The following is a 17,922-nucleotide window of genomic DNA, read 5'->3' as shown; positions in this document are numbered from 1 at the left end:
AGAGTTGAATCTATGAATGAATCTTGAGATAGCTTCAAGACGGTAAAACATAACCAAGGATAAAGCAATCCAACCTAATACATCGTGGATTTCTTTTCCACATAAATCGATGGATTTGAAGGTGTGATCATATTGTAGCTTATGAAAAGTGATCGGATACTGGTAAATAACTTGCAATAGATTGTTTTCTTTTGCGCAATTGAGTATGAAACTTGAGACAATTAAACCTATCATAATTTCGCAGAAATGATAGGCCTAACTGAGCTAAGCCTGGGCACAACATTAGCCATTGGCATAGCCTAGGCAATAGTTATGTATATGGCCGTGGCTATTCTTACGACTAGTCGTAATAATAAATTATAAACTATTCTTACGACAAAGGCGAATTCAAGCGCAGTAAAGTAAATAAAGCAACTGCACATGTAGTAGGGGTAACCCTAACTTTAACCCTAAACCCCAATCCTAACCCTAAGACTAACCCTAACCAATAAATTATTGTTACTCCTGGTTGTAAAAATAGTACGCCTGTCATAAAAATAGCAACTGCGCATGCGTGCATATTCGGAAATTATTCTTACGAATGGTCGTAAGAATAGCCACTTTGTATGTATATTCCGATGAGCCAGTAATATTACTAGTAAAATTTAGTTGCATAGTCTGTTCCTGATATTACTATTAGTACTGGAATGTTTTTGTTTAAAGTCTCAATATGTGTTTGCCAAATTTTCACTTTTACCTTTCAAGCTTACTGCCCTAAAACTAAAAGCTCAGTGAAAATAACAGTTATTAACATCGTTCTGTATGCAATTTTCATATTCATTATTTTTATTGAATTATCTGTCGTTAAACATTTTGAGCTGAATAAAATTCCCCAGATTTATTAACGAATCTGTAGATTCTACAAAATTTAATCAAATTTGCAAGCCCCGCCCAACAGATCATGCGCCAGCAAAATCTCTCGTTTTGTATATGACCGTTAGAGAGCTTAGGCCTATAGGACTACTTTCAATTCGTGGCTAGCCTGTGTTAGATTTCTGCTCTTGAATAGTATCGTTCTTTGGGTCTTACAGGTGAAATCATACAAGCAGCCCATTTCAGAAGGCAAGAAGAAGTTTGCACATAAAATCAGGAGGAGGGTTACCTAATACTTAACAAATGTTTGCAGGTTCAGGTAAAATTCTGTTCTTTAAGCACTGGAAACATTCTGTTCTTTAATAACAATATAGACAGATGGCTGGGATAAACTGGAGTACCGAAGAGAGAGCTCATCTCCAGTCATTGGTGATTACTTGTAGACATGATCTGTCAAATTCTCAAGATGCTTCCCAAGCCGTTCAAATCTTCAAACTGATTACGCTGTTACTACCAACAACGGAGCCGTCCACTTTTACTGATGATCAGGTTGCTTTGCTTCAAGAAAAATTTCCTGGAAGCAGAACTCTTGTTCAATGGAAGGTAATCCAGAGAGAATTTGTGAGGATGCATTATGTGCAACTTGCAGAACATCTTATCAATCAACTTGGCCTTGACTGGTTCGGAAAGTTTGGACGTGAAAAACATGGAGAGGAGTGTTTCAATGAGGTATTTCTCGCGGCACCTCCAGAAGATGCAATGGTTGTCCTCTGTTCATCAATTTTTAATAGCAGGTATGCAAATTAATATCTATGTATCTTTATCACTTTCTTTGTTTTTTACTATACAGTGCTTTGTCCATGAAAGGAAAGGTTTTTGCTTTTATCATATATAATATAGTATGACCTGACAATTTCAATTAACACTCAAGTCATAGGCCATAATAATAAATCAGTGCTTTTTCTGTCATTTTTGTACCAATATGATATTGAGATGTAGAGGAGTGAAGTTGATTTTACAGTGAAGGTCGATTTGGGAAAGAGGGTTAGGGGAGACCAGCTTTTACGTCTCTTACCTTAGTTTTCTGAAAAGGAAAACCAGCCAGGACGTAAGAGTATATTAACAGTACTTGTCACATTTTCAAGAACAAAAGTGCACCTCTCCTTTCAGCATACTATATGTTGTCAGTGTTTGGATGACGGATGTGAAACAAAACACATTTCCTTATTTCAGCCCCAGCTTCAAAAGGAACAAGTGCCTTTCTCTTCTTGCTGAATTCTTGCAATCTCACAGACTAGTTGGATTATTTTGGCATCATTGTTTGGTCAATCAAGGAGCAGAGGAAGAAGCATCCACAAGAAAAGCCATGAAGGAAAGGACCAGAGTAACCTGGGATCAATCGATCAGCTTGTTGACAAGTTTACCAGATAAAATGGCTAACATGTTAAAGGTGGACAACTGGTAAGTTAATACTAAGGGTTCTCTTTTCAGCACTTGCTAAATGTAGAAGCCTGTTGGCTTTAGTGCTGAGAGTCACTAGCAATTTTTGACCTTGATGACATTCATGGCCTATTCTACCACTGTGACATGTGTGTACAGGTGCTGTTGTTACATGAGTGGTTATAGCCAGTGGTGTTGCTTTTTAACATGTCATCTCGAGAAGACAAATTTACATGGATTGCATATCTCATACTTAATATAAGGATGCCCCATAGTGAGTAAAAGTTGCATAATTTGTTTGGTAAAGGTCAAAGCACAGAAGAGGGGTTCAAATTTAAATGCATGATTTCATCTGTCTCCTGTCTATTGGTCACTTCAGGCAATTTTGACTTGACTATTAAATCCCTGTCCTTCTCTCGTGGTGTTATCAGAGCCACAGGCAAGTCAGGCATTACATTTGCTCTTCTTTCTTGCCACCTCCCTCCCCCATCCTAGTCCATCCCCAGCTCTCAGATTTAACTAATAAGTGTACTTAATTTTTGTTAGAGAAAGATATTTTGTCATTATGCAACATTTTATAAAGTTTTTCTCTTCTTCTTCTTTATTACACATTTGATAGGGACATATTTTTGCCAAAGCAGTACTTTAAACTTCTTGCACAAGATATCTTGAAGACCCTGCAGCTTGTTCACATGACAATCCAAGGTATGCTTCAATGCTCTACTACAATAATTCTAGATTCAGAGGCTTCTAGGCAAAATATTTAAGTTGCATTATAATGGCGACTGTCTTCTTATTCATGTACAGGACATGTGACAGTGGAAAGCTAAATGTACTCCTGAAAAGTACAGGCTAAACAGTTGAGAAAAAAATGCAAGAACGTTTGTTTCTTACACCAAGCTGTGCTTTAAGGTTTATGCTTTATTAGTGTCACTGTATTGGAATCTTGTTGTGATTTGTGCTTCAATGTTACTCTGTTGTCACTATTTTTCTTTCTGTTATCTTAGAATCAAAAGACTGCTCCTTGGTGTTTGTCAGCCAGTTGATTGGAAAGATTTGTGTGAGTGGTTACTCAGGTGAGTTGCTAAGCTGAAGTTTGCTATTTGGAAGTTACAACATGCGTTTAGCATCGGCAGTAGTGGTGCAAACAAAAGACCCTGAGATGGGTTGATGGAGAAGGGGTAGGGGTTGGAGACAAGGGAGGGCAAAGTTTGAAGGTTATTTGAAAAACTTAAAAATTCAAGGGAGAGAAAGACAGTTTTGGGAGCAAGGGTAAACTTAAGGATGTACTGTAGAAGAATAGATACCTTGACATCCACTTTGTGAGACTCGCCATTTTGATTTTCCATGCAGTGTATACACTTTTGTTGAGAAACTTATTTGCTTACCATGGCATCAGTTCCATGTGAGATTTTCTTTATCTTATATTCACAGAAGTCTTATTTGATAACTTATTGCCTCATCTATTGAAGTTTTCTTCTAACAACTATGTCTGGAGTCGTATCTCGGTCCGTATCATCGTCGGGGCTCCTGAAAGAAGCTTAGAAATCATTCTGGACTGTCTGCTGAAGAAAGTTCCATGGTATGTTCAATTCAGTAATATGTGTTTCTTTGTCATCATTTTATCTAGTGTAAAAGTTCATCAGCCTTCACAACACCCCACCCCATGGAAAATGATTGATAGGTGTCCCTGATATTAGTTTATTGAAAATGTTTGTACGTTGATCCGAAATACATAACAGCCTACAAGCTAGGTAAAAAAAAGTTATTCATTTGGTATCTGCGATGTTTATTTATGCAGAATAGATGAAGTGAGAATGTGAAATGAAAGCGAACAATGACAAGTAAATCCTCTCCATTACATACTTCAGATTTCAGCAGCGATATTGATAAATTTGATAAATTCCCCGAAACATGTATTGATATGTCCTAGAACAATGTCACACGTAAGCACAAGGAACATAAATTGTAACTGACCCTAGAAGTATGGATACGGTGTGAAACAAATATCTGATACTGTGATTATATTGTCATCATATTACACTGATATTTTCTAGTGGATTATTCTTCTTCGTCCAGGTATGGTCACATGTCCAAGCTTCTTGGAGATGCTGTGTTAAACAACCAGAAAGTAAAGTATCTGCTGACCAGTAAATTCCTTCTACTGCGACACACTGAGAACGATCTGGTCCTACAGAATGTGATTGGTTACCTGGGAGATTCTCCAAGTCGTGCTTGTCTTTTACCGAAGGTAGGATAATTTCAGCATGACATCTGAAGGGAGGGAAGGAACCAGACTAGGAAAGAGGAGGGGATTGGGGAGGAGGGGGTGGGAGGTGTGAATGTAATAGACCATGGGTGCTGCTTAGACCACAGAAGACATAGCAGGCTGGCATTGGCAATGCATATTATTTTGGTTACCATAGCAACACAGTGAAATAATTACTGTACCAATTGCTGAACTTGAGGATTCTCATTACATATTTGTGTATTTCTTTTACTCATTTCAAAGATAATCAAGGTATTTAATTTACAAATAACAAGGAAAGTTACAAAAAGATTTACAGCTGGAGAGAAGGGAGCAAAATAGTCTACCCCCCTCCCTCCCACACTCTCCCACCATCCCCTCCCACACCCTTCCATCTAAAGTAAAAGAACCTTCTTTTTTTTTAAATGGCTGTGAGTTAGGTTGCCTAGGAGATAAAACTGAAACTACTCTTATCTGCCCTCCAAAAACGATGAATAACTCTAATGATTGACCTCAAATTTTTCTCCTGTTATTAATTTACCAATCAGTTTTCTAAATCATTCAATTCAACAAACAAATAGTCATTCAGTAGGAAGGTTTAGCAATGTGCATAAAGGTTTGTCTTAAAATGTTCAGAGGGGGTGGGACTGGGGTGGGTATTATAGCCAAGCTTTTATGTAAAAAGCAATTTCCTCTACAATCATCTACAAAAATGCCCAATGGGATGTCCTATGGCCTCTTTGTAATGCTCATGGTTCTTAACCCAATTACTGATCTTCCATTGTTTTTTGTTTTTTTAATTCTTTTTTACCATTGATTCTCTGAACATGCTTCTTAATTGTTTCTCGTAGGTACTTTTTAATCTTCTCGATGCCTGGTCAGATGGCAGTGCCCTCAAACACACCTCACATGAGCAACACTTGTACATAACTAAAGCAATATTGATAAGTTCAGCTCACCTCTCACAGAAATATTTAGAAGAGAACAAAGATGGTAAGTCTTTGGATACCCCATCAGAGCTGGTTCCCTCATTAGATCTGGTGCCCCCCTCTGCCAACCAGCTACCCCTTTCTCCCAACCCAAAATGTTCCTTGGCTATAATACACAAAGTTGTCATGAGCAGTATATTTTGTGCCACCTTAAATATGATATGTCCTTACTTAAATATATTTGCACCCGGTTAAATATATTTGCTCCTCTTTACAATGCATACCTATTGATGAACCTGTCACAAGTCCTGGCTTGGAAATGTATGTGTGGTCCACAATTGCTAGAACAGTAACCTTTCAATAAGTTATTACTACTAAAACACATGTTTATTACATGTCTTCTGTTGTAATCTCTAGAAACCGTTTAACCAAATTTGCCAATGGTCCATCAGAGTAAACTAAGTGTTTATATTGTAGGGAAATTCTATAGTTTAAACTAATGCAAGTAGAGCTATAGTCATGGAGTTGGTGGTCAAGTCTTGAGAATCACCACCAACCAAGGGAATGGATAGGTCAGTTGGTAGAGTCCAGAACTTGTAAATCCTTATATGACTGGTTGGAATCCTGTATTATCCAATACTTTAGTTGTTCTTTTCAACTGATCATCTACTTTCCCGATCAGTTTTCTGTGGTTGATTTACTTTAGTATCATCTAGCAACATTAGTGCCTTAATTTTTATATCTTTTGGCAGAAAAAAAGTGCATCAGCACCATTGTTTGAACTTGTAGTATCTTTGGAATACATTTAGCATACTCCAATGTCTAAACTATCTTTCACGTGTCACATAACTTTACAAAATTTCTGTCATTTTCAAACAAATTCTATCCTTCTTTGGTGCTGTAACTGTTACGTTTGCCTCTTTACATGGGTCCTGAACCTTTCTTCCTGCTGTTGTGTTTGTTTTCCCAGTAAAGTTTCACTTTATTTGACATATTATTCACAGTTTTCCTCCACAAGTTGATGAATGGTATGCAAGCTCATTTAGAGACACCTATATCCAGACTGAGGACCATGGGGATGGTCGTCGCGGAAACGCTGACAAAGAAATTAAGTCCGAATGGACCTGCCCTTACCTTTGAATATCAGGAGGACGATACTACCAGACATCTCAAAACTTTGCTTGCTCTGCCTCAAGATCCTGGATTAGATGAAATTATTAGGTAAAATGGCAAGAATTTATTGTAATTTAAGCTTAGGAAATTGGATATTAAAAGGGCAGGGTAATTATTATATTTATTCTCATGTTTAATATCAGAGTATGAAAATGTATGATAATGACCCCACGTAAAACCAAATTTAAGGCTGGGGTACGCCTAGTGTTTGCTCAAGTAGAAGGCCTCTTAATCCCATTCCTAACATAATCAAGCTAGTCATACGCTCCCTAACAGTCGTTGTGCAAATATCACAAAACTCATTGAGTGAGAAGAAAGAATCCCACAAAACCTTCTTTGCAGACTCAAAACAGTATTTGTTTGCACATTCTCTATAGCTTTCCTAGTACATGATACATAAAGCATTGACAAGTATCATATGTCTGGTTATCCCTCCCCTCCCCCCCCGTTCTCCATATTATACAACAAAGCTGAAAGAGGGGGAGGGGGTATTCATGCACTTACCTAACTCAAAAGATTCTACGTTTATTCAAATTGCAACTTTGTTCCATATGATTCCAAATTTGACTTTGCCCTTGGTGTTTAAGGTGTTCCCTTTCATCTTCATGGTCACCCTACCTCTACCCCTCCCCTCCTCCGATACATTTATACTAGAAGGGATGGTTGCTGTAAGATGACATGAAAACACATCACATAAAGTTAGATGGCACTTTCTCTGAATCCTCACAAAATTAAATGAAATGAATTTAATATATTGATGGCAATTCAGGATTGCTTTCAAAATTGATATTACAGTAACCTCAAAGAAATTGACTTGATCACAAGCAAGGAAGAAGTTTCCAAGCAAGAAGAAAATGTGATTAATGAAGTTCAAGAACCAGATGAATTAGAGCTTGACAGGTAAGTTAAAAAATGTTTAAATAAAAAATTAACTTACCAAACAAATTACCAGGGCTTTAAAAACAAATTGTCACAAAAGTAATGGACATTAGAGACATTTGCATGGTTGTATTATTTCTGATAGTTTCTGAGAAAGAAATTTAAGTAACTAAGCTACAACATCCACAACTGTCAAATGAGCTGGTTTCATAAACAAAATAAAATAAACGACTCTGGTCATCCGATTTACACTGAATATTGAATTAAAACAGATTAGTTTCTTCCATGTGATTGTATAATCCAATTTCAAACTTGTTCAGGTCATGCATATTTTTTAGGTTATTTTATTTTATTTATTATCATCATTTTTCATTTCTGATTTTGTATATTTTCATATTGCTAATGAGCATAGTCTTTGCTATTAAATGCAATGTATTGTTTAGCAATAACCCAATACCCTTGATGTTCTCTGATGCTGTCACTCTCTCTTCTTGATGTGACCCACCTTCTTCATACCACAATCCCCTTACAACATCATTAACATCTGCTTTAATTTCATCTTTTCCCATATAATTACTTTGTTCCTCAGTTTGTATACAAATCTCCCAGTTCAGTATTTTGTGTGGTAACAGAGTATAATCTTCTCTGTGTAACACCTTCTTTTGAAAACCTTCAGTGCTAACCTTGTGTTTCTCTATCGTATTTAAATTTCTTTGCCTTGTTTGTTTAGTCTCATTTAGTATGATCTTGACTTGTCTAGTTCAGTTTCATATATTTCAAAAGGATTAGGAAGCCAGTGGAAAATTTGTTTGAAAACCTTTCCATGTGATGACCAAATTGACTGATGAACATGCATTCGCATTCTGAACATATTTAAAAGTCTCAATTTTATGTGGATATTTGATATTATTTTATAGCGATGATGACTTGGAACCATATGACATGTCAGGTGACACTAAAGTTACCAAAGTGAAGGAACCTGTCTATGTTAGAGATTGTATGGAAGGTAAGAGTAAAGAACGAACACAAACCATTACAATTTGTCATATATTTACATTTTATCATATTTTTCATTCACCATGTTAATAATAATAGTAAAAAGATATAGCCCTAAACTCTGCCTAGCATTATAATGCACTTTACAATGAAATGAAACAAACTGCAACTAACTGAAAGCAATGTGAAAGAAGTGTGTTTTGAGCTTGGACTTGAACAAACTCAGGCTCTCAATGGAACGTATAGAAGCAGGCAATTCATTCCAAAGGGGAGATCCTGCATAATAGAAGCGACCATTGCCAAGAGACTTATATTTCATTCTAGTTGTGTCATAACCAAAAACATAGAGAGGGTATAACTGACTCTTTAACATTCGATGGAAAGAAAATGATAGAAATTCTTCTAACAGACCATCACTTCTAGAATTTTTCAGGTTACTTATTCCAACTTGTTCTTTCTAGTTTACTAATTTTTTGTTACATCAAATGTGAATAAAGTAAATAATTTACTTTGAGAGTAATTTTGAAATCTCTGAGTGTCAGCTCAAATTGATGGTTTCTTAATCGTTACGTACATCTCGTATTGTTCAAAGGATTAATTGCTAAAGACAATCCTGATTTGGTGGAAGCGAGTCTGAAGGTAGCAGAGAAACTCGTCCGCAGGAAACCGGATGATCTATCAGAGGTGAGGTTCATTCAATGACAGTAGGGTTGTCTCTGTCAGTCATGAAGTCTGTATATCAAATTACTTGCAAGTTAAATGTCAAGCTTACATTTGAGAACGTCAAATTAGGATGAAATGAAATCATAAAATCCCTTTGTTGCATTCATTAGTCTTTTTGTACAAATGCAACAGAGAGTTTTCAGTAAATAAGATGATGCTTTGGAACTTGCTTTCAGAGATTTGAAAATCAGGCAAATAGTCCATCTTGGTTTCAATTTCAACAAACATTCTGCTTTCATATATTGACTCTAAAACTAAGGTATAACTGAATTTACAACTTTTTTACCCATGCGATTTTTCCTTAATTTAGGCTTCTGGACATTTTCTTTCTTTCATTTTTTGTTTTTGTTTACCTCTTTTAGATTGCTGTGGAATTTGCAAAAATTTTATTACATTTAGAAGATAACTACCACACAGAGAACTTTGCAGAATTAAAGTTATCCTGTTTGTGTGCATTGACTGTGCATTGTCCTGTACCGGTGAGTTGGAGAGATATATTCAGGATGCTAGGATGCAGTGGCGTCGCCAAGGGGTGGCCTGGGGGGGGGGGCACGTACCCTCCCAAAAAATTGTGCCCCCCAGGTGCCCCACCAGATGCAATTTATTGTGTTACAAATTATACTCAAACAAGAACTTTATCTGCCTCAATTACAAACATAAATATCGGACCGGCTAAGCCCAAAAATTCTTGAACATAAAGTTACTTCAAGTTGCAAAATATAGCACTGGATTGCATCTAAGGACCCTTGATTAATAAAAAAATTCTATAAGGGGGGTGGGACATCCCCTTCCCTTAGATTCCTCCCCCAGAATGTCATTCATAAATAAACATTTGTGCCCCCCTTATTAATTGCTGTACCCCACCCCCCCCCCCCCCAAGATTGAAATGTTTGGTGACACCACTGCTAGGATGAGGGGCTGACCATAAGCAGAACATTGCCAGGCAACAGACATCCACTGATTGGCTTCTTCATGTAGATTTTCAAAAAGAATTGTTATTTCAGATTTAACTGACAAATTATACTGCTTATCACCCCTGCTAAATACACCTATAAAATGACCTTTTTTTTTGTCTCAAATTTTAGCAGAATGCTAAACTAGTTAAGTATTAGTCAGTTTATGATATTAACAATAGCCTAAAGATAAGATTGAGAGAAGTGGACTCTGTGGAGTTTACTGAGGTACCAAAGACAGCAGCTAACTATCATTATAGCATGATTGATTTGAAAAGGAAGACTAATTAAATAGAGTGAGAGACATTTTACTTCAGATGCTAGACTGTTTTACCGAGTGACTGATGCTGAAGGTATTAAAGGACCATTAACCATGCAATTTACGTCGCAGGGTTAGTTCGAGTAACTTCAGAATCAGCACGTTACTCCTAAGCTTGATTTTGATCCTTAATAGCCTTGTATTGCTTGTTATTGGTAAAAAGACAGAGTCCATAGAACCTTGCATCCCTTTGTGACCAAGTCTCTCATCAGTTTTATTTTATGCAACTCTGAAATGGGCTGAGAGAGGATTAACAAGGGATACATGGCCATTGATAGCAAAGGGATAAAATATTTGATTTGGATTTTTTTGATTCATTTTTCCCCTTATGCACAATTACTTGTAGCCATTGCTGATTGCTACTTTTTACTTTTTGTAAAAGTGTTTTTCTTTCTCTTGCCAGGTGGCAAGTTACCTCACAGAGCAGTTCTATGACCGTAACTACAACATCAGGCAACGGATTGATATGTTGGAGGTTAGTGTCCGTACACCTCACTCATTTAAAACGTTGGTGTAGGGGTAAATTTATATTTAAGTAATGAAAGGAGAGCATAATCTTAGCATCCTTGTAAATTTGTTTTGCTTTACTTGCTGTTTTGGTTTATTTTTCATTCTATCATTTTGATCTTTGATTTGATAGGGTTTCCAACTTTACAGTGAGAGTACAATGGCAACAATAAACCAGTGAACATGGTATCTGATGCATCCTAATTTGATGGAAATTAAAACCAAAAGCAGTATTTTGAATCTTTTTGGTCTTTGGACAGAATGACTTCAAGCCTTTGTTCAAGCTTGTGCCAAGTCTGTGGGTCTGCTCGTCAGTTCCTAGGAAATGTTCATCTCGAGTCATACGTGCACATGTTTCTTTGTTCTTACATTAAGTTACTTTCTCTATCAGTTATTTACTGGCTCTTGTAGGATACAGTTCAATAAAATAGCTAGAGTTACTTTAATTCTCTCATTTTTTGTATCTTTACGTACATTTAGATATACTGTATGTTCCACACACCGTTACCCTCATGATATCACAGGCAACCCACTGTCATCAATTTCCTGAAATAGTGTTCACCTGGCAAAAAATAATTCACCTGTAAATAACAGTGTTTAGAATTAGCAAATAAAATCTGTTTTGTTAAGACATTAATGTCACATATTCTGCCACCATAATAACCCCTCTCACTGGACATATGATTAATGTGATAATTACAATTAGTATTCTCTCTGTTAATCGCTGGTATTTATTAATTATTTTATTTTATGCCAATCATAGGTGTTGTCCTCTGCTGCTCAAGAACTCTCTAGACCAACTCAAGACCAAAAAGATATAACCTCAAAGTCTTCTTCCAAGGACCAGCTTATACCTATCAACCAAATGCCGGGAACAGAGAATTGGAGGGAAATTGTCCAGAAGAGAGTCGAGAGTAAGACCAGGAGGTTTGCCTCTGTAAGTTAAACAGGTCATGGAAAAACTCACAGCTTGAGAAGGAAAAAAAAACAAGGTTATAATAATAATAATAATAAAAGTAATAATAATAATATTAATAAATCATGTTAATGTCTAATGTCAGATTATTTCAAGTGTGATATCACAATATTCACTTGTCTTTCCAGAGGAATAGATTTAAAATAATCATGTTAATCATAGTTTGCCATGGGAATTTTTTTTCTGTTGCTAGGCAACCAAGCAAGGCCCTCAAGCATCGGCGAATAAATTTGCAGCGGTAGCTGGCCACTTCTTTTTTCCTCTTATGAAGACATATGATAGGTGAGTGGGAACACTTGCATACAATAATTCTGATGTTTTTTTTCCCCTTATTATTCTCATGCTATTTGAAATGATTCAAAAAGGCTAATAAAAGTGAAAGAAATAGAAAAGTTTGATTCAATATTGCTGGAGTTTTCTAATATATGATAGTGTACCTTCCTTTTGTATGAAGGACATGTTCTCATGACAAATGGTCCACTTACATTGAAAGTGCAAACACTGCAAGAGCCTGAAAACACTGTCAATACAAGTGCTTTGAATTTTGTCTTGAAAGAACCATAAAGAAAATTGTCCAAATGGGCCACCTATAGGGCAAGTCTAGTTTGCATATAAGCATTGGGGCAAATTTGTTATTGTTATTAAGTGCTATCGGCTGGTTTTCAGTTAATAGCCATTTTAGTCAGAAATCTGTACTTACACATATTAACTGAGTTGATCTAGTGGAATGTGAAGAATTTAAATGTAAATGGGACCTAACAAATACTATAAACCTAACAAAACACCCAGGTGCATTTACATAAAATTTCTTTCTCATGAATTGGTTTTTCACTCCTTTTGTTTTTCTGTCTTTTCTTGACAGCCCAATGAATACCATGAACCTCCTTGCTGGTGACTTTTTCTTGCTTGGAAGACTGGTTCACACTCTAGCAATAATCCTCCATTCTGCTCAAAATACAACGGTAAGTTATTCTGACATATACGCTTTGTGTATAGATCGCTTTGTTTATCTTTGTAATATTCTCTTGAAACAATTGAATGAAGCCTGTTGGTGAAATCTGAACTTTGAATCACAAAAGATTACCCACTTATACCTCTGAAATTGCTGAACTTGAAAATAAGTTAAACAGATAAAGAAGAAGAAAACACCCTCTCTAATCTGAAACTTTTTTTTGGTACCCTACTCTCTTTCAGATCTGTCGTCAAATGGCTAAGACTCTTTTGCAATTCACGTGGGCGATCAGGTATCACGTTGAACCGTGAGTTTTTGGTACATGTTCTACAATTGATTTGTTTCAACTGTCAGAAACTGATGCCACCAAAATTTGATCATTAGTCTTTTTGTTTATGGTTTTGTTGTGATTCAATATGGATGCAGCTTTCTTCTTTTTTTATTTTTTTATATTTTTATGTAAAAATTTGGAAATTGAAATCCTTTATGAGCATTTTATGTCACGGTGCATTTCTTGGGGAGATTTTTTGAACCTGTATCACTATGAGTATGAGTTTAGACAAGTGAAATGTTTTCTTAACTCTCAGTTAACTTTCAGCATTAACCAATATTTGTGTTAACTACTCTTGAATTTGGGGGGGAGATCTACCAAATATTGTAACAATATTAGCAGAGACAAATTTATTGTTTTGTCATCTATAACTTTCACATTCAGCATTAGTTAAATATTTTTAATTTATGCTTGAATGCATGACTCGTGGCTTTCAAGATTAGCTGACTTTTGTGGGACTATGTCTCTCAGTTATAAAATATTTATCTCTACCCTGTTTGGCCAAAATTTTGATACACTCCTTCTTTTGAACAGTTATGTTCGCAGGGCCATCATGTTTGCTGTTTCTATGGTGATTCTCAGTGTGCCAACTCACACCATAACAACGGATCTACAGTCTGACCTGATTGAATGTCAAATGTGGCTTGAAGGTAAGGAATATAAAAACAAGAAAAACTAGGACTGATAATTTAATAATAGGCTTTTGTTTGGAATACCTGCCATACATCCCCTTTACCCTCTCCCTCAGCTTAAAGCTAATGGATGCCCAGTCAGGCATTGTATTGTGTTTCCTTAACATCAGATCAAAAGTTTGTAATTTTTATAGTGAATGTTAAGCTGTCCAGTACTCTCTATCAGGGTTAAAATCTAGCATGGTAGGCTTACATTGCAACAATAATTGCATAAAATAGGGTGAAAATAAACAAATCTTCAGTTTTACCTTCCATCATGGGAATAGAGGATGGACTTCAGGTTAGGGAACCTTGTCCTGGAAGTTGATTAATAAATGCTAGGCTATAAAGCCTATAAAATACATAGGATTTGCTATTCCAATATAAACTATGAAAAGTTTGGATTGATTTCAGTCGATTTATTTCTCTTTCTCAAATTATTGTCAGGACGACGATGAAAAACTTGTGAAAGTTCAATCAAAAAGATCATATTAGTCACGGTTGTTAGTAAAACAAAATCATGATTATATCCTTCTGATTCGAGTGGTAAGTCAGATCTGCTGAACTTGGGGCGATTTACAAAAATCTACCAATCATGTTGTATATGTATATCATATTTATTTTGTATATGTGTATCATATTGTTGTATCCGAACTGTTTATTGGTCGAAATAAGAAGACACCTCCAAAGATATTAATTTTAATTAGAACCTCTTCAAAGAGCCAATCACAAATGTAGCAAAGAAATCTCCAAGTAAGCAATACATGCCGTCTAAACACTGACACCTGTGGCTAAAAATTCATTGTTGTAGAAGGATTAAACGTCAGTCACTAAAAAACAAACAATTTAACTCTTTCTTTATGTGTGAGAACAGAGAAGTAGACACTATTTTCAGAGCTGCTAGGAGGGAAAAAGAGGTGCTTACAGAATAATTTAATAACATTCCATAAATATTACATCACAGTTTTGTTTTGTTTTTCCTAATTTTGCATGACTTCTTTCTCTTGTCAGATATTGTTGAGAAAGATCCAGAACCAGAATGCAAGAAACAAGCTGCTCAGACTATACTTCTCTTGCAGGATGCTATTAAAAAGGTAAATCAGTTTGTGCTTTCAGCCATTTTGTCAGTTTACCTATAACCAGGAACCTGTTTACTTACATGCAGTCTAATTCAGGTGCCATAACTTACCACAAGAACTTGGGAAGTTTACACAGTTTTATGTAGAATAATGATGCTTTGTCTGACATAACAAAAAAAATTAAAAGTGCCCATTGATCTGTGCAATCTCAACAAAACTTAAGGGAAGTTTTGGCTGTGCCGTTAAAACAAAATGAGGGGATTATCTTCGAATCATTAAATTGCTTTTATATCATCATATACCAAGTCAATTATGGTTAGCTATATAAGGCATGTCAATGCTTTCAAAGCCAATGGTAAGGTCATTGCTGCCATTTTCAAAGACGCATTTCAGCGATTGTGTTGATTTGAAATGTACCAAAGTTTCCCCTTTTTTTGCTTCCTTGATAGGAATTAAACCTTGACGAAAGGTGACACAAGCAGCTAAACAAGACCAAACTGACACTCTGAGTCATTCCCAGCTTGAAGGACTGACACTCTGAGTCATTCCCAGCTTGAAGGACTGACACTCTGAGTCATTCCCAGCTTGAAGGACTGACGCTTAGAGTCATTCCCAGCTTGAAGGACTGACACTCTGAGTCATTCCCAGCTTGAAGGACTGACACACTGAGTCATTCCCAGCTTGAAGAACCGCATGGAGGTATTGCATCGAGGACTTCATAGAGGGTATGCAGTCTACTTATTGTCAATGTAGAAGAGAGCTATCTTGTCTTCGAGATGGCTTCAAAGGTCCATCCAGACGAAACATCTCCAAACCTTGCCAGGTTGACCACTGCATCATTGACACGTTGTAGGGTTATTCCTCTACGTAGAACATCCAGACATTTAAACATCAGCGTATGGAAGCTCATCAGTATTGCATCTAACTATTGGCAGGGTAAATTCGTAGGTCTGCTTTGTAATAGGCCAATCTTTTGCTCAAATTGACCACCTAGTAGTCCACAACTTTTTTGGGTACTGCAGGTGAGATAAACATAAATGCCTGGTCCAAAGGGTCAAAAGTTCCATGTTGAAAATGGCTGCTTAGTTTAGGCCAGTAGTGATAGGGGTACCTCACAGGGGTTAACAGGAATGCAGTTTGAACTTCCTACAGACTTAAACAAACAGGGATCTCAGAAATGTCAGTAACGGAACCCTCGATGGATACATACTTTTGGAATTGTTGCCTGGTTGACTGTTTGGATCTTTCATGAAGGAATTCCCTTCCCCCTCCTTAATAAAAAAAACACCTTTGCAGCACGATCCACTTTAAATATTCATCATGAAACTCTTTGTCTAGTTGAGGCTGTGACTTCTTATATCCAATCAGTTCAGGCTCTTGCACTGTAGATAAAGGATTGGTTTTACCAGCATATTAACTCCTGATTCTTTTTCTAAATCTTCTCATAAAAAAATTGGGTAGAAAATATACCTTAATACAGTCCTATAGATCCAAGTACAGTGTGCAGAGGTCATTCACCTTTACTTGAATTGAATGCCACTGGCAAATAAAGAATTAAAGAAACAAGGAAAAGCAAAAAGCAATGTTGCTTTACCAGTGATACATTCAAGCAGGCACGTTGGACGACTAGCTTGCGAGGACCTGGGCTCGTTTAGGAGTCTTTGATAGTGTTTTACAGAAGTATCAATATCAAGCTATTACAACATCAGGTGTGTATCCAGGACTTAAAAGGAGACAATGTGTCGTTGAAGATAACTGTATTGTAGGGGGGGGGGGGTGTCTCGTTTTTATTTCGAAGGAAAATGAGATGGGAATATAGACAAATATTCCATCAAATTTAATCTCCATACGATGAACATAAATGAAATATTAGTAACTCCTCCCAGAAAAATTGAAATGTGAAATGATGCATTCCAAGGCATACTGAGGCTATGAATTAGTTCTATATTAAGGTCTACACACAAGGTTTGTGCTAATAACTACTTAAAATGTTTTGTGTACATACACAAACACCCCAACCACACCCCCCTCCCCCAACCCCACCCCACCACTACATGGGCTCCTGCTCATATCAAAAGCTGCCATGCAAAAGTTGGTAGTGTGTGCTGGACAGTTTTGACAGGCTTTAATTAGTGCCAAGCATCATATTGCATCATTACAGTGAAAGATGACTAATTGTTTAACTGAAGTACTGTTCATTGAAGGAGAGAATAAATGATATTTCAATATCAATGAAACTGAACTGATATGTTAACTACTATTTTATTATTTTTATGCTCATCGGCCTACTAGTTTTTGATATAAATCCTTTCTCCAGACTAAGATTCATTGAAGCACCACTCTTAATCATCTATGCGATTAATACATGAACACTCTGCAAGCCTCCCTCCCCCATTTCCACCCCCCCCCCCACCCCTCTGCCTCCTCCTATGTCCTGGACATATGTAAAAACTGGCGCAACTTGAGAATTAGTAGATACTCTGTTGTGTGCCTTCCTCTCCCCTACCACTTCCCTACATTCTCCATTCATTATTAGGTGCGAAGCAAACTTGCTCTTATCAATATCGAAATATATTTACATGGGTTTCTTGCCACCGTAGTAATGCTTACAAATAGCATGCATGGATGCATTAGAGAAAATTTTGATTTTTCAATATCCTGTTGCACAATCTTGTCTAAATTTACGCAATAATTTCAAAACAATATAACACTACCCCTACATACGTCATTCATTCTTCGGAGTGATATAAAGTGCTCTCATAAATAGTCGGGTATATTTTACGAGGGTCTATTTGTCACCACCGTCATCTTGCATTAGAAGATATTTCCCTTTTCAATAGTCTGTCGCACAATCTTTTCTAAATTACACCATGAATTGAAGAAAGAAACACCAC

The 17,922-nt window shown here is 36.5% G+C and overlaps 1 protein-coding gene across 2 annotated transcripts; it reads left to right on the top strand.

The window, feature by feature from the left end:
* Positions 1-17: 17 nt before the first annotated feature.
* LOC139959494 (telomere length regulation protein TEL2 homolog) lies at positions 18-17,279 on the top strand. 2 transcript variants are annotated; one of them, XM_071957149.1, is made up of 21 exons: positions 18-162; positions 1,227-1,646; positions 2,086-2,313; positions 2,912-2,997; positions 3,300-3,368; positions 3,727-3,874; positions 4,372-4,543; positions 5,392-5,533; positions 6,474-6,690; positions 7,438-7,542; positions 8,439-8,527; positions 9,110-9,201; positions 9,603-9,719; positions 10,916-10,987; positions 11,783-11,956; positions 12,189-12,277; positions 12,858-12,957; positions 13,190-13,254; positions 13,813-13,928; positions 14,961-15,043; positions 15,478-17,279. In XM_071957149.1, the coding sequence occupies exons 2-21, from the start codon at positions 1,231-1,233 to the stop codon at positions 15,499-15,501; spliced, it is 2,604 nt and encodes an 867-aa protein (XP_071813250.1). In that variant the 5' UTR covers positions 18-162; positions 1,227-1,230; the 3' UTR covers positions 15,502-17,279. The 2 variants fall into 2 exon arrangements, with proteins under 2 accessions (XP_071813250.1, XP_071813251.1); XM_071957150.1 differs by having other exon boundaries at positions 36-162; positions 1,071-1,646.
* Positions 17,280-17,922: the final 643 nt, after the last annotated feature.

Source organism: Apostichopus japonicus, chromosome 19 (assembly GCF_037975245.1).
Source record: "Apostichopus japonicus isolate 1M-3 chromosome 19, ASM3797524v1, whole genome shotgun sequence".
NCBI lineage: Eukaryota > Metazoa > Echinodermata > Holothuroidea > Aspidochirotida > Stichopodidae > Apostichopus > Apostichopus japonicus.
The sequence above is the reverse complement of the archived record's forward strand: the minus strand, read 5'-3'. Positions and strand labels throughout refer to the sequence as shown.